Source organism: Dermacentor albipictus, unplaced genomic scaffold (assembly GCF_038994185.2).
Source record: "Dermacentor albipictus isolate Rhodes 1998 colony unplaced genomic scaffold, USDA_Dalb.pri_finalv2 scaffold_17, whole genome shotgun sequence".
Taxonomy (NCBI): domain Eukaryota; kingdom Metazoa; phylum Arthropoda; class Arachnida; order Ixodida; family Ixodidae; genus Dermacentor; species Dermacentor albipictus.
Window position 1 is genome coordinate 11,327,452 of NW_027225571.1, and position 21,344 is coordinate 11,348,795.

The window sequence follows — 21,344 nt, forward strand, 5'->3', positions numbered from 1 at the left end:
TTTTCGACGACCACCGACTGTCTTCAGTGTAGCCTGTTTCTTAGGGCACATTTTCATCCAAGTCTTGCTGCTTTCGTCACCGTCACTACTACGTGATGTCTGATGAAGGGGCTAGAGCGTTCATGTACCGAACGCTCCCGCAAATTGTCGCGATCCAAGCCCGAAACTCGAGGACAACACCAACGTCGCCAAGGACAGCGAGCTAGCCCTAGGCAGCAAGGACTGCTATCGGAATACGGACATCTTCCTAAGAAGACAATAGTGATCAAGCCCGTCAGCAACCTCAATGGCTGCCCCAGCGTCCTCCATTGTGCTGCAGCAACCTCGGGAGCCACCAACCTTCCAGGGATCATCGTCTGAAGACCCAGAAACCTGGCTGGAGACCTATGAACGAATCGCGACTTTCCACAACTGGGACTCCGACGACAAGCTGCGGCATGTATGCTTCGCCTTAGAAGACGCCGCCAGAACGTGGTTTGAAAACCAGAGTCGACCCTGGCAACATGGGACCTCTTCCCTAGCGGCTTCCTGCGGACACTTACGAGCGTCGTGCGCAAGGAAACGGCCGAAGCTATGCTAGGAAGCCGAGTACAACTACCCAACGAGACCACAGCGATCTTCACCGAGCAGATGACCTGCCTGTTCCGCCACGCCGACCTGGATATGCCTGAGAAGAAGAAAATTCAGTTCCTCATGCGGGAAGTAAAGCAAGAGCTCTTCGCCCGATTGATACGCAACCTGCACAAGCCTGTTGCTGAATTTGTCTCCGAAGCCGCAACCATTGAGAAGACGATCGATATGCGGACAAGGCAATATAACCGCCGAAACTACACCGCTAGTCAAGCAATCGGCAGTGACGACATACGAGAGACCATCAGAGCGGTCATTCGCGAGGAACTGCAGACCTAATGTCTCAGCCTCAAGTGGCCTCAATCGCCGACATCGTCAAAGGAGAGGTTCAGCGATCACTTGGGGTTACTGAAGTGCAACCGCCACAGCCTCAGCCGGAAGCAATAACATACGCCGCTGTCGCCCGCCGCCAGATTCCCCATCCGTGCCCGTGCCAGGTCTCCTTGACGTCGCGATTCCGTCGCCAAACGCCGCCACCACCACCTTGCCCACCTGTCGGCCAGCGAAATGCCCCATGAAAGACAGAGATTTGGCGCGGCCCCGACCACCGCCTGCTCTGCTACCATTGCGGGGAAGCCGGCCATGTCTACCGCCGATGCCCATGCCGCGACTTGGGATTGCGAGGGTTCGTCGTCAACGCACAGCATCCACAGCATGGGAAGCGCCCTCGTGACATCGCCGACTATCTCGCCGCTACTCAGTGGAGTTCTCGACGACCGGTGACGTAGACGCCGAAAAGACTATCTCGACGATATATCAACGAGATGTCGCCATCCCGCCGAAGCCTAGAAGCAAGGAATACGCCGAAAAAAGAAGACCTGACGACGCGATGTTCCAGTCACAAATCGACACGACGCAGTCGTGATCCGACGTCAAAATCTAACTGCTACCTAAGACAAAGAACCATCGACCTCGGCGTGCTTCTCGATGGCCACGCAGTGACCGCCTTAGTGGACACAGGAGCCGACTACTCCGTGATGAGTGGACCCCTTGCCACTGTAACATTCGCGGTGCTGGTCACATTCTACGTTGGGGCCTGCAGATAAGATTGCCCCGCTTGCCGCGATATCTTTTCTTTTTATTTTGCTACCCCCTGATTGGCTACTTCGCGCACAAAAAGCGCGTCCAAATTTCTTTCTCTATGGCGCGTCGCTGAAGGAATAAAGGCGATTGTCTTCCTGGTGCTGCATGGGTCGTGGGTTCCTTCAGCCGGTCGTTCTGCCGCTCTCGGCGTCTAGCCGCCGAATATGTAACAGCTGGTGGCAGCGGATGGAGCGCTCGCTGGCGGTGGCCTTGGCGCCCAGTTTGGTGAAAGCATGGCTTACTTGACTTCATTGGGAGCGTTAGCGACATTTAATTGGTAGTGAAGGCATTTTGACTTTGATAAATATAAGTAGTGCGTGTAAGATTGGCACTTGTTATCAGCAGTCATGAACCTCGCATCGTTAACGAAACCCAACCTATTGTTGCTAGCTGAAGAATTAGGTATACCAGTACAGAAGTCGATACCCAAGCCTGCAATTATGGAAGCAATATCCAAATGCGGGCGAACGACGACGAAGTCGAGGAACATTGGAAGGCAATTTCCCAACAGCTAAAAGAACGAGAGGTAGAACTGAAGTTAAGACATGCAGCTGCGTAGCCTTGAACGAACTGACAGTTTCGATTTGCGCGGATATATGCAACCTTTCAAGGCTGGTAGTGACATCACTTTGTACCTTGTCAACTTTGAGAGGACGAACTAGAGTAGCAGTTGCAGAAGAGACCTGGTCGCAACTCCTATTGACATTGTTTAGAAACGAAGCAGCGGATGTAAACGCGAGAATGCCAGATGAAGATGCGCGTGACTACACTAAAGCAAAGCTTTAGCTGAGGTGAATGTACAGCTTGTCTACAGAAGCCTTAAGGACGAAGTTTCGTAACACGGTACGTAGTTAAGGGGAGTCATTCTCGCAATTCGCCTAGAAATCCATGAGCTTGATGGAAGAATGGCTTAAAGGTGCCAACGCATACGAGAACAAGTAACGTCTGGTTGAAGTGTTTGCGCTAGAGCAATTCTATGCGTCCATTCCGGAGCAAATGCGCCTGTGGATTCGGGGCAAGTCAAACGGGGAGATGTTGCAAACGGCAGCTAATTTGGTTGACAAGTACTGTTCCCGCAGAATGGAAAGTTCGGAAGAACTGCGACAGAAACCGTCGGTGGCATTCAGTAAGCTTAAAAAAAAAGAGCGAGAAAAACGAACCAAGGGAAACCCGACAATGTTCCCGCCCAAGTGCATGCGGTCAGCTCGGGTGAACCAAAAAATGTTCGAAGAAAGAAGACCGTTGGTCTGTTACAGATGCCAACAACCAGGCCATATCGCAGAAGGGTGCCAACAAGCAAATGTGTCCGTTAATTTTGTAACTGAAGAGAGCGATTTACTCTCTCCTTACACCCATGACATGATGGTGAACGGCATCAGTTGCAAGGTTCTACGGGACACAGGAGCAACATCCGACATCCTGCACCCGTCGTTTGTTAAACCCGAGGAATTTACCCGATCGTGCGTATGGGTGCTTCAGGCACTAGAGCCCGACATGAAGTGCTTGCCGGTAGCCGAAGTTAAATCCCGGGCACCTTCGGCAAATTTCAAACTGAAGCTGCTGTTTCACACAAGCTCCCTAAAAAAAACAAAAAAAGGACCTTATATTTTTTGCTAACATATCAATGGGAGACTTGAAAAACGGAGGAATGGAACTTCATGCGAACCCTGTAATGGTCGTCACGAGGTCCCGCGCAAGAGCACAAACCACTAACGCTACTCGTGCCGCCGAAATTCCAGAGCAAAGTGATCCGTCACAAACTGCCGCAACGAGCGAAACCGTTCCAGCCACACCAGCCATTGATAACTACCCGGTCGCTTCCGCGCCCGGAGACAAAACGAAAAGTCCAACCGGTGAAAATTTTCAACTTCTTGCAAAGGTAGACAAAAACGCGTTCTCAAAACGGATGGAGCGAACGACGAGTCACTACTGCAAACGTGCTTGGAAAGATCAAGACGGAACCAAAGGGGACCAGTATCGTTCACTGTTAAAGACTGCCTCTTGTACCGAACATTCAAAAACAACAAAAGCCGCTCTTTCGAAAAGCTTGCAGTTCCCAAAAGTATGGTGCTGCACTTTTCGGTTTGGTTCACAGAAATGAATAGCTGGGCTGGCCATTTAGGCATAAAAACTACGAGCAGACTATTGAACGACTACTACTGGCCGATGTTCTTCAAGATATCTCAGCAATAGGTACATTCCTGCAACGTTTGCCAAAGGACCGCACGGCCAAACGAAAAACTCCAGGCACCTTTGGTCTAAGTGCCTTTGTTTGGCGAACCTTTTCGCATATCGGTAGTCGACGTTGTTGGTCCATTACCAGTAACAGCGGTGGGCCACAAAGACTAACACTCATTTGCCCTGCCACGAAGTTCCCGGAAGCATTGGTGTTGCAAACGGCAGTTGCAAACGCGCTACTCGGCGTCTTTGCCAGAATCGGATTTCCCAGTGAACTCCAATGCGACCAAGGTTCTGTGTTTACAAGCACGCTTACCACGACATGCTTGCAGAAATGTGGCATATCCATTCACCACAGCTGTTTACCACCCGCAAAGCAATTCAGTCGAAAAACTTCACTCGGCAATAAAGCGGATTCTGCGCGCGCTCTGCTTCGAGAAGGGCACCGACTGGGATGCGGCTGTTCCCGCAATGCTCTGCGCTCCGTCACTCGCGAAGCAGCTGGATTCACCCCGGCGGAACTTGTTTACGGTCGAGCGCTTCGCTCCCCGCTCACCTTACTAAAAGTGGGAAGACAAATTTGTTGACGAATCCGTTGTCGTGTACGGGTTGACCTTGTTGAAACGCCTACGTGAATCGCAAGAATTGGCGCAGATCAACATGGCGGAGGCTCAGCAACGCGCAAAGGTGTACTGTGGTAGATCTGCACGCACTCGAATCTTCAAGGAAGGCGAGAACGTGCTGACTTTGAAGCCGTCGAAGGGAAATAAATTGGGAGTAGCATGGGATGGACCGGTCACGGTTAAGAAAGAGCTTTCCGACACCAATTACTTGGTAACGACGCCCGGTAAACGCAGCGACGTGACAATCTACCATTGCAACCTACTGAAGCCGTGTATCGAACGCACGGAGACGTTGTGCATCGACCTAAACGAACCAGAGGAAATAAATGTTGCGATCCCTCAAGTACCGAACCCTTGCTCTTCTCCGTGGACAGAAGAAATACTCGAATCTGTCGCTAGCCAAGCCTCTTTAATGGGCCCCTCACCAGGCCCCGTGGCAAATTTCGGTTATACGCTAGAAGTTGTTACGTGTCATATAGGGGGCGTTCCGCCGGAAGAATTTTTAAAATCGGCTCATTAATAGCCGAGATAGAAATATTTCAGTGCCGCTAACCCATCATTCCAGCAGGCGGGCTCCACTGCCAAGCAAGACGCTCTCTCCACTCGTCCCGTCTAGCCTACGCAAGCGAAATTCATTCCCTGTGTTTTCCCATACCGGACCTCGAGGATCATGTGAGGCATACGCCACAGGCCCCACCTCCATTTTTATTTTTTATTTTTGCTCCTCGCTTGTTTTTTCGGCGCAACGCACTTCCTCCGACGGCGTCGCGCGCGAGCTGCTGTCTCGTTCGCGCAGCCCACGTTTTTGCGCGCTGTGCACAAGGAAACATGACTAGCGGTATAATTCAGTGCTACACGAATACTGAGGCAGAACAAACGGATTGCAGAGTATGATCACGCGCTGGACCACGGTAAAGAAATGGCATAGTTTCAGTACCTGCGCACGTGACCGCACGACCGTGGGAACAAGCAGACGAAAAGGAAGTACATCTCTCTTGCTTCGATGCGAAGAAAAACAAAGGACGCACAGGCTTTCCATTTGTGTTTTATTATTTCTCTAAACGTAAATTCGTCAATTCAAGCAACAGATGGCACAGATAACAGATGTTGTTTTGAATAATTCCTGAAGTCACGTGTCACCCCGAGCGATGTCACACTGCGGACACGACTACGTAGGCACAGGGTCGTGACTACGTCACCGTCCAGCTTGGAGCACGCGGCCGCGAGGAGAACGAAAAATGGCGTTCGGTTTTGAATTTCAGATCTTTCCGCACCGCGTAGCGATATAATACTTTGCAGATACGATCGTTATCGCGCCATGTATGCTCTGCGCTTGTCGGCTCAATATGGCCAGACCTGGTGAGGGTCCCTTTAACAATGAAGCAAAGAAAGGAGTTAAAAGTGCTTGTACGCAACTTCAGCTATTTGTTCAGTCCCTATCCCGGTAGGTCAAACCTTGCGGAACACGACATTGATTTGATATCTTACCAACCCTTTCATACAAGGACGCACAGATTTTCGCCCTATCATGAGAAGTTGTTGAACGATTCCGTTCAGAACATGTTGACACTGGGTCTAATTGTTCCAGGGGAAAGCGATTACGTACGTGTCACCGATGTTTATCTTAGAAAATCCTGGCTAGGAGCCCCGACCGGCCATTGACTGTTATAAGCTGATAGTGATAAGAAAAGCGAAGACGTTTCCTTTTCCCAACGTTGCGGCCTTGATCAAGACAGTTCCGGCGGCACAGTGCATTTCTACGTTTGGTTAGCGGACTGCTAAAGAACCTACCTTCCAAATTTCGCACTTATCGCTAGTCGTCCTTACAGACGCTCTCCGCAAGACTGAGCCTACTATTGTGCGTTGACATACGACGTAAGTAAGGACGCATTTGCTGCGATTAGAGATTCTTGTTAGCGAACCGGTTCTCGCGGCAGCAGATTACTCTGTCCCTTTCCTGGTTCAGTGTTACGCCAATGACCGCGGAATGGGTGTTTTAAGTTAGGTGAACGAAAAAGGCGTGGAGCACCCTGTTATCTAGACGAGTGGAAAGCTAATGTCACGCGAGCAAGCCTACAGCACAACAGAAGAAGAATGCTCTTGCTTGGTGTGGGCTCTCGAAAAGCTCTCGTGTTATCTTACAGGCTCTTCCTTAGTTTTTGAAACCGATCACTCCCCCTTAGTGTGGTTGAACCAAATGTCAAACAAAAATGGTCACTTGATGAGGTGAAGTCTAGCACTTCAACAGTTTGATTTCCTAGTGCGGCACAAGAAAGGCAAACTATATGCAACTGCTGACTGCCTTAGCCGCATTCCATAGTTTTTTGCTCGTGTGCATGCAGTCGACGCAAACCTTTTTCATTCTCATCTTCGGTTTTCATGTCTTCTGCTCCCAGTGAATTCAACTGCCGGGCTTTCTTAAGCTTGGGCGCGAGGTTGCTTCTGACGTAGTGCATTTCTTCCGCTCGTTCACTAAGCCACTTCATACCCTTGTGTGCTGGCTGACATGATGAACCCTGCGCCAGAGTTCTGCGGCCGTCTCCCTGTCGCTACGTGTTCGGCAGCATTTCGGCACTGCGTGAGTACTGCAAATTATGGGCGTCGCCTCCTCCTGGGCGTCTCAGCCCCTCTCCACGGGCTCGTTGTTCGAGCACGAAGACGCACAGTGCATTCACCCTTTCTGCGATGTCTAGCTCAACTTGCCCGCCTGTGCCACCATGCACCTCGGCGTCTTCACCCATCCCAAGCGCAAGGACAATGTGATCGTGCAAAACGTGTCAGTGCTGTGCTGGGACACTCTTGTTTCCATCGTTGGCTGCCTGTTCCCACCTCCAGTTGTTCAAGAAGCGTCATCCTCTTGAACGCCTTCCGAAATGGGTAGCTATGGCTAAGCTGTAACATTCGCGGTGCTGGTCACATTCTACGTTAGGGCCTGCCGATAAGATTGCCCCGCTTGCCGCGATATATTTTATTTTTATTTTGCCACTCCCTTATTGGCTACTTAGCACGCAAAAAGCGCGTCGTTGAAGGAATAAAGGCGATTGTCTGTCTGGCGCTGCGTTGGTCGTCTGTTCCTTGGGCCGGCTGTCCCGCTGCCTTCGGCGTCTAGCCGCCAAATACGCAATGGCAAACAAATCGCTGAAGTTGCGTACAGGCACTTTTAACTCCTTTCTTTGCTTGATTGTTAAAGAAGCTTGTTTGGCGACAAATTAGAGTACTTCTGTTCACGGAAAAGAGCAGGAGGTCAGTACTTGAGGGACTGGAACATTTATTTCCTCTGGTTCGTTCAGGACGATACTCAACGTCTCTGTGCGTTTAATAAACAGCTTTATTAGATTGCAGTGGTAGATTGTGACGTCGCTGCGTTTACCGGGCTTCATTACCAATTGGTGTCGGAAAGCTTTTGCTTAATCATTACCGGCCCAACCCATGCTACTCAGCTCATATGCCTTCGACGACTTCAAGATCAGCACTTTGTCGCCTTGAAGGTTCGAGTGTGTGCAGATCTGTCGTAATACACTTTTGCGCGTTGCTGCGCTTCCGCCATGCTGATCTGCGCCAATTCTTGCGATGCACTGCTGCGACACCTGTTTCTCGAACCTCGACCGGCGTTACTATTGGGTAGCGTGGATTTGTCGTCAGGCTGCAGCTGTCGGGTAGACCATGGCGACCAGGCAGGGACGAGACGATTTCCAGTGCGAAACTTGCACTGTTTATTCAATGGTTGTTGAAGCATATAGAAGAGAATACATTGAAAATACATTGCGGGGCCGCTTAAATAGGCCCGCTAAAATCGTAGGCGCGATCTTCCTCACGTCAATGTCACGTGACATGCACTGAGTCTGGTCGGGGATGGGCGGCTGATCCTTTCTCTTAGGCGACGTTGCACGTGCTTGCCTCCTCTAGCGCAACCCGTGGTTCCTGTTTGGTTCACGGAAAGGGTCTCCCATAGAGTCGCACACATAAAAAAAGGGACCTGTAATCACGGCGGGACGCCTGCCACACGGGCAACCACTCGAGACAACCATAGTAAATTAGGGATCCATCCTCCGTTTCGATTGGGCATGGTCTTTGAGCATCCTTTTTGCTCGGGGTGTTGCACGCCAACAGTAACAGTACGTACTCGACAGCAGTTTGTCTACAAATTTGTCTTCTATACTTTTATTTTAGTAAGGTGAGCGGGGAGAGAAGCGCTCGACCGTAAACAAGTTCCGCCGGGTTGAATCTGTTGGTTCGTGAGTGACGGAGCGCAGAGCAAAGAAAATTGCAGGAGCAGCTGCATCCCAGTCGGTGCCCTTCCATCGGTGCCTACGTATTCGGCGTCTAGCCGCCGAATGCGTAACACCACCCAGTTGAAGAAAGTTAAGACTGCATGAAAAGGCCCTCAAATCCGGACAGCTCGAGGACACCTAATAACGCCGACGAGAATCTGCAAAGCAAGAATTATGGTTCATGATTGGACCTACCCTGCCACCCTCGTTATCCTCCAACAGTGTTCACAAGACGTCATACTCGGCGTGGACTTCCTGAACCAACACGGCGGAATCACCAACCTGAAGTCGATAACGCTTTCGGAAGATCAAATGATACCGCCGGAGAGCTGTCATAGTCACCACGCCTTGAGTGTGCTCGAAGATCAAGTAAGCATCCCGCCTCATTCCAGCATCGTTATTTCTGTCGGCACCGAAACACCCACAGACGTAGCAGGCGTCATCAAGGGTTATCAACGTCTAATGCTGGATCGTGAATGTTGCGTTGGAAGAAGGATTGCTCGACTTCACGGAGGGAAAGCGAAAGTGATGCTAACGAACTTTAGCCAGGAGTTAAAGCACATCAACAAGGGCACGACGATCGCCTACATCGAGGAAATTCGAAACCTGCAGTGTGCTTGTCCCCTTGGATTCTGTCGTATTTACCCCGACGGCCATAGTTTCCGAACCAGACTTTGACATAAATCCAAGTCTCCCCGTGAGTAAGCAGCAACAGCTCCGGAATCTTCTCCGACGATACAAAGACTGCTTTTCGACATAATCGAGGATTCGACGAGCACCAGTTGCAAAGCATCGCATAATAACTGAAGAGTACGCTCGACCACTCTGTCAGAGCTCTTAACGAGTTTCGACGCGAGAATGTTAACCTATGGGCAACAAGTCGACGAAATGCTGCGTGACATCATCCAGCCGTCGAAAAGCCCGTGGGCAACTCCTGTAGTCTTGGTGAAGAAACAGGACGCAACCCTACGTTTCTGCGTCGATTATCGTCAACTGAACAAGGACGTATACCCCCTCCCACGATTATACGACGCATTGGATCTGCTCTGCAAAGCTAAATACTTCTCGTCGATAGATAAGACGGGCTACTGGCAAATAGAAGTCGACGAGAGAGATCGCGAAAAAACCGCCTTCGTCACGCCAGACGACCTCAATGAGTGCAAGAACATTCCGTTCGGACTGCTCGGCTCCTGCAACGTTCCAGCGCGTCATGGACACGGTGTTAGCAGGATTGAAGTGGCAGACCTGTCTTGTTTACTTGGATGACATCGTCGTCTTCGCTGAAAATTTCGACGATCACCTTAGGTGGCTTGCGACAGTACTAGAGGCCATCAAGTCATCAGGACTCACTCTGAAGCCGGAAAAGTGCCGTTTCGCTTACGATGAGCTTCTGCTCCTGGGCCACGTCATCGGCAAATCTGGAGTCCGCCCCGACCTGCAAAAGACAACTGCCATCGCAGAGTTCCAGCAGCCCATCGACAAGAAGGCAGTGCGTAGATTCCTTATTATGTGTGCCTATCATGTTGTAAGAATATTCTTAGACCATGGTGCCTACTACAGGCACTTTGTCAAGTACCTTTTACGCATCGCTGAGCCGCTGACACATGTAATGGTGATACCGAGTTCAAGCAGGAAACTCCACAGGCCGACGCATTTCAAGAACTCAAACGGCGCATGTACTCGCCGCCGGTACTTGCTCACTTCAACGAGGACGCCGATACAAAAATGTAAACTGACGTCAGAAGCCTAGTCCTCAGTGCCGTTCTAGTCCAGAGGAAAGACTGACTTGAACGGGGGATAGCATACGCTAGACGGACGCTCTCAAAAGCGGAAGTCAATTATTCTATGACCGAAAAGGAATGCCTCGCCCTAATTTGGACTACAGTAAAACTCCACCTTTATCTATTTGCCAGGCCGTTCAAAGTCGTGAGCGACCATCACACGTTGTGTTGGTTACCGAAATTAAAGACCCTTTAGGACGCCTGGCCTTTTGTGTTTCGCTCTCCTGTTTGTAGCATCGGGACGATGTTTTTTGAGAGGGGGGGCATTGACATGTGGCCTTGTTTATCCTTTACGGGTGAGCGCTTTTCACCATCTAAGGAATGTTATCGCTCAGCGCGAGACGCGCCCGCGTGTATCAGAAGTTTCTCGAATGTTATCGATGGTCCTGTTGTCACCAAAGCTCGTGTAATCCGATTGCATGTGCGACGCGAAATGTGTAGGACTTTCTGGAAGACACGTGTAAAAAAGCCGACGCGCTTGACCGGCAGATCAGATTTTCGACAATCACTGATTGTGTTCGCCGCTATCGTCGTTCTTTGGGTGTAGCCTGTTTTTGAGGGCACAAGTTCGCCCACTAAAACGCTAGTTTCGTCATTCCCAGTTTTTCTGCTTGCTTCACTGCGACTACTACGTGACAATATATTCTCCCTTCGCTGAGTTTTTAGAATCCGATTTGTATTTTAACACCGTTCAGCATGGATTTCGAAAACCACTTCCTGCAAAACACAACTCTTAACCTTCCCTGAACGACCTGTTTGCAAATGGTGATTTTGTAACTCGTACAAACTTTATATTTTTGCTTTGCCAGAGCCTTTGCTACTGAGTGGTGAACTTAATTTTGATCAGCAGGGATTTAATTGGATTAAATGTTTTCTTTCTGACAAAACGCAATACGTAACAGCTAATAGCTTTTGTTCAAGTGCTTCTTTGTAATATCTTGCGTACCACAAGGGCTGGTTCTTGGACCGCTTCTGTATTTTTTTTAATCTGTGTAATGACCTTGCCTACTGGCTCACATTAAGAGGAAGCTTTAGCTCGGGCCCAACTCCGACGCGGCCTATTAAAATGCATCTACAACGCAAAAACGTTTTCTGAGATAACCCCTGGACCGATGTTAATGCAACTTGTTGTATTTGAGAGAGAAAGTTAAATTCCAGTGACTGTTGGAAGCGGAATTTCAATTTAGGTCCTGAATTTTGTTACAAGAATTTTCAAAATTCGTAAGTTTGATAATATAGAAGCACGAAGTTTACAAATTTATAGCTCTCCATCAATAACAGATATCGTGGTTCTGTAAACGGCATCCATTAGATCATTGAAATTGGAGAAATTCGATATGTCATTTTATATCTTACGGGAATTGGTTACGTTGTTTACAAGGGTTCTGCAAAACCTGTATTTCCATATTACTAAATTTTTTTGAGATTCATGTGTAAGATATAAATTTTGTTCGCTTTATATGTACTATTAGATGCAATTCACAGAATTGTATTATCATTTTTCGTTGCTGAGTTAGAGTTGTAAGCATCATAGTTTCGTTTCTAGAAAATTGTCGATTTTCGCCAATTTTTAATAAAATATTGACGACCTAAATAAAAAGATTTGAAACCAACAGTCACTAGATTCTAAGATTTTCTTTTCATTGCAACAAACTTTGTCAAGTTTCGTACAGTGGTTGCCGAGAAAAACGAATTCTCCTTTTACAGGTATTTAGATAGGAGCACCCGAGCTAAAGCTTCCTCCTAATGTTAATGTAATTATTTGCAGATGATTGCCTTGTCAATGAAACAAAAAATAACGTAGATATCTTACTGGAATCAGCTCCAACACAATTTTCACCATGTATCGGAATGGTGTTTGAAATTCCATATGAAGCTTAATTTGGGGAAATGTAAAGTCATGCATATATCTCGTTCTCGCGTCAACCCTGCGCTCAACTATAATCTTGATAATTTTCTTCTGTCACCAGTAAAGGCCTACAAGTACCTTGGTCTTCAGATTACTAAACTTTCAGGGCACGCCTCTGCTATTTTGTGACCCCGGCCAACTCGCCCTTTTTCACACACTGGAAGGCATTGAGAAGCAAGCCACACGTTTCGTTATTTCCAATTACTCGCGCCATGCCTGAGTAACGTCGTTGAAGACCAGTTTAATGTTACCCGATTTTTCAATGCGTAGTTAAGGTTCCCGCCTCTGCCTTTTTTCGTAAAATGCATCATTATAACCATGTTCTCAAAGAAACCATCTTTTTTTTCTTCTTTTGCCTACATTTCACCTAGGTCACACCACAGGTTCAATGTAGCATTGTCAGCTTGTCATGCGAACTTGTTTAGCGAATCGTTCAGCGCTAGAGCAAGCGTAGACCGGAATCACCTTCTTGCTTCCATCGCTCTCATCCTGGACAATAACAACTTCAAATCTGCTGTTACCCATGCTTCTTGTGCGCACCCCTTAGGCGCCCCTTCCTGGGTTGAGCGTCGTCGTCGTTGTTGTTGTCCTGAGTGGCCGTGGCACATACCCACAGTGGGGGACTGGCCATGAATCGGGTGGTTCAATTAGGTGCATAAAAAACAATAAGAACAAGGGAGTTGACAATTTGAACATTGGAATTTAAAAATAAACGTTTAGTGTTTGGAGAGAAAAAAATAATCGGAAGAAAACCGGGTATAACAAGAGAAAAAAATAAGAACAAAATTAATAATAGATAAAAAATAAAAGAAAGATATGGTGGGGAGGGAGAACGATCAGTCTAACCTGAAAATCGATTGGTTTCCACGCGGTAATTTTGGATTGCCAAGCAAACATTGCTGTGACTGAACCCAAAAATGGAGGCTCCAAAAGATAGGATCACAGGCACTGATAAATTTAGACCAATAGTGCGAAGCGGTATTTCGAGTAGTCATTTTCTTATAATAGAAAAACGCCTGCAAGACGACAAGAAATTGTCTATTGTCTCCGCTTCGCCACAGAATGACCATAATGGTTAGAGAAGGAGACCAGACCTGTGGGCATAGTTCAACGCAGGTATACGGCAGCGCAGCCTCGTGATGGACATTTCGATTTTCCGTGTTCGGCAAAAATCTCTAGCTGCCAAAGGTATAGGAGGTGTCGGTAATCCACAGAGTTGGTAATTGTGGAGCCTGATACTGCCTGCATGACACTCCTGCGAAATCTAGCAGCTGTAACATGAGCAGTCAAAGGGCAGTTAGGGAGAATCGAGCCACTTATCGATGTCTTGGCTAGAGTCTGCAATTTCATTTATAATTAGTCCTCTCTGACCAGGCACCCAAATCAAACGCACGCTTCTCAAGTACCCAGGTGCCAATGATTGAAAAGTCCTCATCACGCGAGAATCATGAGAAGCAGTAAGGGATGAGCCCAATGATAACGAATCAGTGACTATCACGGCTGACGTAATTGATGGTCCTAATTTGCGTAATGTCAGCACCACGGCCATGAATTCGGCTAAAAAGATCGGTATGAAATCTGGAAGCCGAAGAGAAAATGTCCAATCAAGAATCAGGTAAAATATTCCTACACCTGACTTTTCTTCACGTTGTGAAGCATCTGTCGCAATTACAATGCTCGAAGGTTCTTCAGATGACCTTGTAATATACTATCTATAGAACACGGTGTGGAAGTGATTTTGCATACCCGCGCGCTCGCGCTTTCGTCGTCGTGTTCTTCTTCTTCTTCTTCTTCTGGCTCCGATGCCGCTCATCATGCCAGCGTTCCCTTACTGCCCCTCGCGTTCGTGCCACTACTCGGCGTTCATCCTCGTCGTCTTCGACAGCTGGCTCGGATGCCGCTCATCATGCCAGCGTTCCCATACTTCCACTGACTCCGCGATGGCGCTGACGGCCCTGGCCCCCCACTGCAAGTCGGTGCAGTTATTTTGGTTTCGATTTCTTTGCCTCAATATATCGCGAAAGGAAAACGCGCACACAGCTGCGCTCAAATTTCGCATTAGGGTATTGTAAACGTCGGACACTTTTTGTTAAACGGAATGCATATGTCCTTCTTTTTTAATCGCACTTCTCTAAACCACCTTCGCGACCTGAGAGTATTTAAAATAAATAAATTGTCTAATTAATATAGACCTGTCCATCAATGGGACAGAACAAACTGAATACTACACCTCCCTGAACGGCATCACCAGGAAAGCGGGCTCGGCACACTCCCCCCCCCCCCCCCCCCCACGAGTATACCAAGTGTCTCGCGTAACATATGCCAAAAATTTCGAAATATGCAAGTTCCATACGTAGCTGGACAGAACCAAGGCAACGCTTGCTTTCGCTACGGGCAAGTCAGACAATTTTTGGGTATTTCGCCTTACATAATAAGTCAATATTAATCAATGCCCTTCTTAATTATAGATTCAGAGCAAATGTGTAAACTAGAACATTTTAGAACATCCTCGAAAATTCCCGATCATGCGCGACTAGTTGCGTGGCTCTTTTTCGTGTTTCGCGGGCTTTCTTTCGGGCTTGAAAAAAAAATTTTTAGCATGCATTGAAAAACAGAAACGTTTTAGTAATTTTTCAGGACAGTGTACTATTCCTTCAAATTCGAAGTGGTTCCCTCTCTAAAAACTTTGTTTTCCTCGAGTTCATTCCTCATAACATTTCTTTATTTGCTTTGAAGCAGGTTGTGCTAAGTCTTTTTCCGTTCAATATTTATTGTCCCTGGATACGTTTTTAGCGTTCATTGAGCACGATATCGCCTTTTAACGAACCGAGTCTCGCTCTACATCCCTTAGTGTGTCTGCGCCACTTGGCGTGTGGAAAACAAAGACGACGACGGCCATTCGATGGCCTGTGCATTTCCTGCTCCATTGACGCCGGCATCACCTACACAGCAATGTAAGTGCTACCTAGGAAAGGCAAGATTCTCTTCTGTGGCTCTAGCCTACTATCTTTGTCTAGTATTTCCCGCTTCATGTACCAATTAGTGGTTTAACTTTAGAACATTATCACTTTTGGCAAGATTGAGAAAGCGTCGCGTGTGCAAAGCTGTTCCGGTTTTCACGGTAAAAAAAGAAAATGCAGTCAGAATGTGGTAATCGAGATTAGCACGGACAAGGGCCTGCGAAAAAAACAGGGCTGACATAGAGATTTTTGGCAACTTCACCGTTTGCTGGCTGTGTGTGTGTGTGTGTGTGCGTGTGCGTGTGCGTGTGTGTGTGTGTGTGCGTGTGCGTGTGCGTGTGCGTGTGCGTGTGCGTGCGTGTGCGTGTGCGTGTGCGTGTGTGTGTGTGTGTGTGTGTGTGTGTGTGTGTGTGTGTGTGTGTGTGTGTGTGTGTGTGTGTGTGTGTGTGTGTGTGTGTGTGTGTGTGGTCAAATATCTGCTTTGCAGCTGTACTGCTGTGCAAAGGGAACCGGGTGCTAAGGGAACCTACCGTTGGACCAACCTGAGTCACTCGGTCTTGTTCCGACGCCGGATTCACAATGCCCGTGGTATTTTCCTCCGGTGGTACTACTTGGTTGCGATCGGAGCTTGACGTGCCATGAGCATCAGGACACTAGGCGACTGGGGAGGGATGACGACGAATCGTTGTAAAAACTTAACGATGTATTAAACGATGGTGAAGGTTTGAGAAATGATGAGAGCAAAAAGGTACATGGCAGGCTCCTTAAGTAGCCGACGTAATATTGGATGCAGTCAGGTGACTTGAGGCCTGTAAGGGTCTAGGCGCAAAGAGGTGTTGTCCTCCCTCTGATTGGCAGCCGGTCACGTGGTATCAGGAAACGTTTTGGATTGGCGGTCAAGTCAGTGGGCCAAGTTCACGCCATTTTCGGCGAGGAGGTCACTTCTTTTGCAAAAGGTGCGTAGAAACCTTTACACCATGGTGATACATGACGTCGTTCTCTCTCTGGGCGAACGACGTCATCAGCGCCCCATGTGGCTGCTGCTTTCCGCGGTGCTTGAGAGAGGGCGCATTCTTCAGTCTTCTATCTGTCAATTGTCAACCCCGAAGATAAGCTCCTCATGACGGTATCCTTTCTTCTCGACGACGTGACATCAATAGATCTTTCGCAGAAGATCGCGGCCGCAACCAGTGTTTAACCACGCACCGCTTCATATTATATACAGTGATCTCAACTTGTAGAATTTCCTACTGAAGTTGTAGCTGGCAGACCAGCAGGCGCCTGTCACTCCCACTCATTTAAGGCATGAGTCACACAGCACACTAAACCGATGGTTCCAAAATTTGAGTCGTAACAGTATGTAACGCTGGGTATGTGCAGCTATTCAATAGACTTTGGCGGCAACTTGGGTGACTGGGTATATGCCACTTGGTGTGCGCCGCTCTTCAAGGAACCTCTTTGACCGCAGCTGAGGTCGCTGGGTGTGTGCCACTCAACATCCGCCGCCTATATACAATGAGCCTCTTCGACGACACCTTGAGTCACTCGTTATGTGCCACTCTTCGATCAGAAAAACAACTTCAAAATTGATCCGGTGCTGGGTGGAATATGCTCCGCGTAATAGATATTCGGATAATCTTGTTTGAATATATATACAGACACGCGCGGACTACGCGGCAGCACAGCTAGATGGCGCAGCGTGTCCAGTGGAATGCGCGAGAGAGGAGCCCGAGTGCAGTACACGGCTCGTACATGACGCGTTTCGGCGGTGACAATGCGGTGTCTCGCAACATTGCTTCCATGCTAATCGCATTAAGGTCTACAGTCATCGTAAAATGGGTGCTGCAAGAATTTCTTTTTCGTTCAATTTTGTCCCTTTGATATCCACGTCTCATGGCTGGCTGGTCACAGGAATAGCGCTGGTGGAGAGCAGCTCGGACCACTGAAGAAGAAAAAAATATTTGAAAGAAAAATTGGATGGAATCGGCACGTTATACCGACCAGCGGTTCAGAAGTGAATTTTTAAAAGGGGTGGAAATTGAAAAGCGGTACTGCTGATTTTGTCCTTGCGTATATTTGTTGTTGTTATCGGGAAAGCGAGGGTTAATTAACTGGATTGGATGGAAGAATACTCTGAGATGTGGGTGGGCTCACTAACCCCGTTAACCCACTAAGTAACAGAATATGTGGAGGCGCGGATGCTTACACCTTTTCCCCATGAGCACCTTTTCACTACAGGAAAGCGGCACTTTGACAATAATGCTAGAGAGCTTTACAATTGCGTTTGCAAGCAAGGGGAAACATCTTACGTATGTAAGAAATGTTTGGCGTTGCTCTTAATGACAGTGGGTTTCAGCGGCTTGTTAAGTATGGCAGCACTCATGGCTTCCGCTTCAGTCCGAATTGTCCCTATTGCAGCGATCGCACTATTGTTGGACGCCAATAAATAGTGAAATGAGCTTTCGCTTCCTGTAAAGCCACCTGAAACTAGTCGTGAGCGCGTATATCTCGCCCAGTTTGCGAAATGGTTGGGAGATTCCAGCAGGGCTCCTAATGGATTATCTTAGCTATGACAGGGTTGAGAAGAGGCACCATAGGCTCCCTGTAATCTGACGCTTTCTTTCGTCTGCAGAAAGTCTGTACTAACTGTAACAGAAATTATTTCACATTCCAGAATTGGTCGCCTTGGCAAGTGGTGCCTTGTTCCAAAGAAAGGCCGGCAACCAGCAACAAGACTTCATCTGAAGTAAGCCCCTTCGGGCAAAGTTGCGGCGTTTCGAAAATCCCTTTTGCCAGGCCCGTCAAGAATACCGAAAAAGCGCAGAGCCGAGCAAAGGTCAAGGTAGTGACCGAACCAATTCACTATGGCGCAACCATCCCCCGGTGCTGAGCTAATCTGCGGACTCCCGCGTGCAGCGTGGGAATCGATATTCCAACTCTTGGACGGAGCCTCCCGCCTCGCTCTCACCGAGGCAGCAGCTGAGCTCACCGGAGTCGCCAACTGCATGCGGGTCGTCGAGGCAATAACGTTCAGCTCTGACACGGATGAATGTACGCTTGGTGAATACTGCGAGAAGGTGAACACGAAAAATTTGCGCCAATTGAGGTTCACCAACTGCCTAGCTTTACCCTCCGACGTCCTCCTTGGATTTGTCGCCACCTGCGATAACATACAGGAGCTATGCGTTGTGAACTGCGTCGTCGAGCCTCCGGCGCTTTTTCGAATGCTCTCACAGAGGCTCGCGAAGATGAAGAAGCTAGAGTGGTCGCTTTACGAGGACCGCCGCTACAATTCGTGGCTGGACAAAGACACTGTCGCGGTCACAAGCACGCAGTGCGAGCCTCAGACACTAAAGCTACAGTCCATGTACGTCGAAGTTGTAGCGACTCCGCTGACGGCAGACTTTTTGGAGGGCGTCTTGAATGGTTGCCACGGCCTGCAGAGCCTGCACATTCACGTCATACGTAAGGATGCTGTAGGAATACCGATGGGCGACGCCAATATCAGGCTGCAGACGCCCAGGCCCGGTCTGCGCACCTTCCTTTGCACTTGCGAGCGGGTACCTCCGCCTAAAGGCCGGCTCTCACCCGAAGCCTTGTGCAGCTTCATCCGACTCGAGGACGTTCGGGAGATGAGGACGTCGCTTCAGGGAGTGCGCCGCGCGGTCGTGGCCGTGGAAGCCGACTCGGAAGCTGCCAGCCGCTTCCTCAGAGCAGTGAAGCACCCGGAGCACTGGAACGATGTCAGGTCCCTCTCACTAGCCCTGCTGCTCGAACAGGTCCAGCTCGAACGCTTCCCGAGAGCTGCTCCCGACTTGCTGAAACCAATGCGGAAGTTCCTTCGAACGTGCCTCGCCAACATCTCCGAGCTCAGCCTGACAAAGAGCCACTTCTCGCTCGTCTGCAACTTCTGCTCAGTCGTGGGCCCTGCGCTGTCTCAGCTGCGCTCGCTGGCCCTTCCACCGTGCGCTGTGAATTCTCATAACTCACTTCAGTGCCTGGCGCGAAGCTGCTTGTTCCTCGAGGAGCTGGACGTCACCAACGACGAAACTCCTCCGTGCGCCGCCTGCAAAGTGCCTTTGATGTTCACGAAGCGTGACTTCGAGTGCCTGCACAGGCAGACTAGGCTGTGGCGGTTGAATATCGCTGAGACCGCGAGGATCTTATGTTTCAAGTTCCTACTTGGCTGCCGAGTCACCGACCTTCGCTTCAGCCTAGATAGTCTGGTGAGTGACGCCGGCTCTGTCTTCTACTTCGAGCCTTGCCATCTCCTTTGCGCAAATGAACGGCTCTCAACGCTCACCATAGCAGCGCGCCACGTGATGCTTGGGCAGAAGCCTTGCTTCGCTGCTAGACTCACTGCGGCAAAGACTCTGCGCAGATTGTGCCTGCTGACCGGAGCTCAGGCAACGGACACCGCGGTGGCAAACTTCATCGCCCGCATGGTGGAAGCATTGCCACTGCTGCGATTGGTTCATGTGCACTACCTGGCTACCAGCTCAACGCTGAAAACCATGTCCTGGATCAGGCAGCACCACGCAGTCGTGAACACTCTGCCAAACGGCAAGAGGCTTCGTTGGCAAGGCCAGCTCTGTGACGACAGTCCATGCGTGGGCCGCTACTGCTGCGCCACATCATTCATCGGTGTAGCAAGGCCGAGGAACCGCTACTGAAAAAAAAAAGAGTACTTTCTCCGCAGTACACCACCGCCACCACCCGTTCGCCTATCATGGGGTAGATTTCCTTCGGAAATAAATTCCAAGTGCGGCTACTTTCTCCTTGCATTACCGTTGACGTAGTTCACGTAGCCTTCCTATCTGTGCGTAGGTCGGCAATTATAAGGAAATGTAATACGAGACATCTCAAAATTTTGCACGTTGTAGGCTCTGCAGCCAAAATCTTAACCTACTTGGAGTTTTTAATGCGCGTGCATTATTAATGCTAACACGAAGTAACATTAATTAATGCTAACACGAAGCATTATTAATGCTAACACGAGTCAGAAACAGTGCCGGCATTGTTAACGCAAGTCTTCAGTGCTACGCCGACTAGTATACGGAAGGAATAGCAAAAACCTTGTGCCTATGCCTAACGTTGCAAGGGTTGAGGTGCGGCTTAACGTTTTGTTCGTACGATATGTCGGACTAGTGTTCTAGCGCAAAATTAAGACAAGGGCGCTCACAGCTCCAGCGCTTTTGTTGCGTTCCCCTGTCAAGCACTGATATATTTTGCAGTAAAGCAGTTCCATAACTATTTTACAGGGTCACTCTTGCATGAAATTAAAAAAAAATGTTGAGAAATGTCTGTCCTGAATTGCATCCGTGAGTCAAAACGACAAGAAATAGAGTGAGAGGAAGTTTGCGCAGCCGCGTCATGACCGTGAGGCGTCAAATATATTTTAACCGTGTAGATATCGCTCTACTTATACAAATGTGTCCAATGGTTTTAGCATAATTCTTACTGTGGTCTCCAAAATATAGTGTTCTGTAAGGCTGATTTCGTCTGAAGAATCTCGTCCACACACCTACTTCCTCCCTTATTTCAAAAACAAGACGTCGAATTATTCGGACTCGCTTGTGCAGCAATAGTATCGTAATAGTGGTAGTGATTTAGGTGGAGCAGAAAAGTTACTTTTGACCACCCTTAGAGAGATCCAGTCTTCGCGTCTTGGAGGAGTTAGAGAAGAGATAAAGAGTAAAATCCGGTTATTACCACACCGGAAAGGGTTGGAAAACCGTTCCCCTTGTTCTCACCAAAGCATCGCACACACAGATCTACGACCAATCTGCTTAAAAAAAGGAACGCATACATTCACTTTGCTCACCCTTCATGCTTTCCAGTGAGTGCACCCTACCTCAAATGCTTTAATATATACTCTGGAAACCAGGATGTTTCGGTAGAAAGCCACT

At 48.7% G+C, this 21,344-nt stretch overlaps 1 protein-coding gene across 2 annotated transcripts; it reads left to right on the forward strand.

Moving 5' to 3' along the window:
- Positions 1–1,826: 1,826 nt before the first annotated feature.
- On the forward strand, positions 1,827–20,207 carry LOC135909434 (uncharacterized). Of its 2 annotated transcripts, XM_065441390.1 has the most exons (3): positions 6,276–6,389; positions 15,327–15,429; positions 18,110–20,207. In XM_065441390.1, the coding sequence occupies exon 3, from the start codon at positions 18,300–18,302 to the stop codon at positions 20,106–20,108; it is 1,809 nt and encodes a 602-aa protein (XP_065297462.1). In that variant the 5' UTR covers positions 6,276–6,389; positions 15,327–15,429; positions 18,110–18,299; the 3' UTR covers positions 20,109–20,207. The 2 variants fall into 2 exon arrangements, with proteins under 2 accessions (XP_065297463.1, XP_065297462.1); XM_065441391.2 differs by lacking the exons at positions 6,276–6,389; positions 15,327–15,429 and adding an exon at positions 1,827–1,938.
- The last annotated feature ends 1,137 nt before the right edge of the window (positions 20,208–21,344 follow it).

What these genes read in the sequence shown, in the direction of transcription:
- LOC135909434 (XM_065441391.2), top strand. Translation starts at nt 18,300, where the DNA reads ATGGCGCAACCATCCCCCGGTGCTGAGCTAATCTGCGGACTCCCGCGT.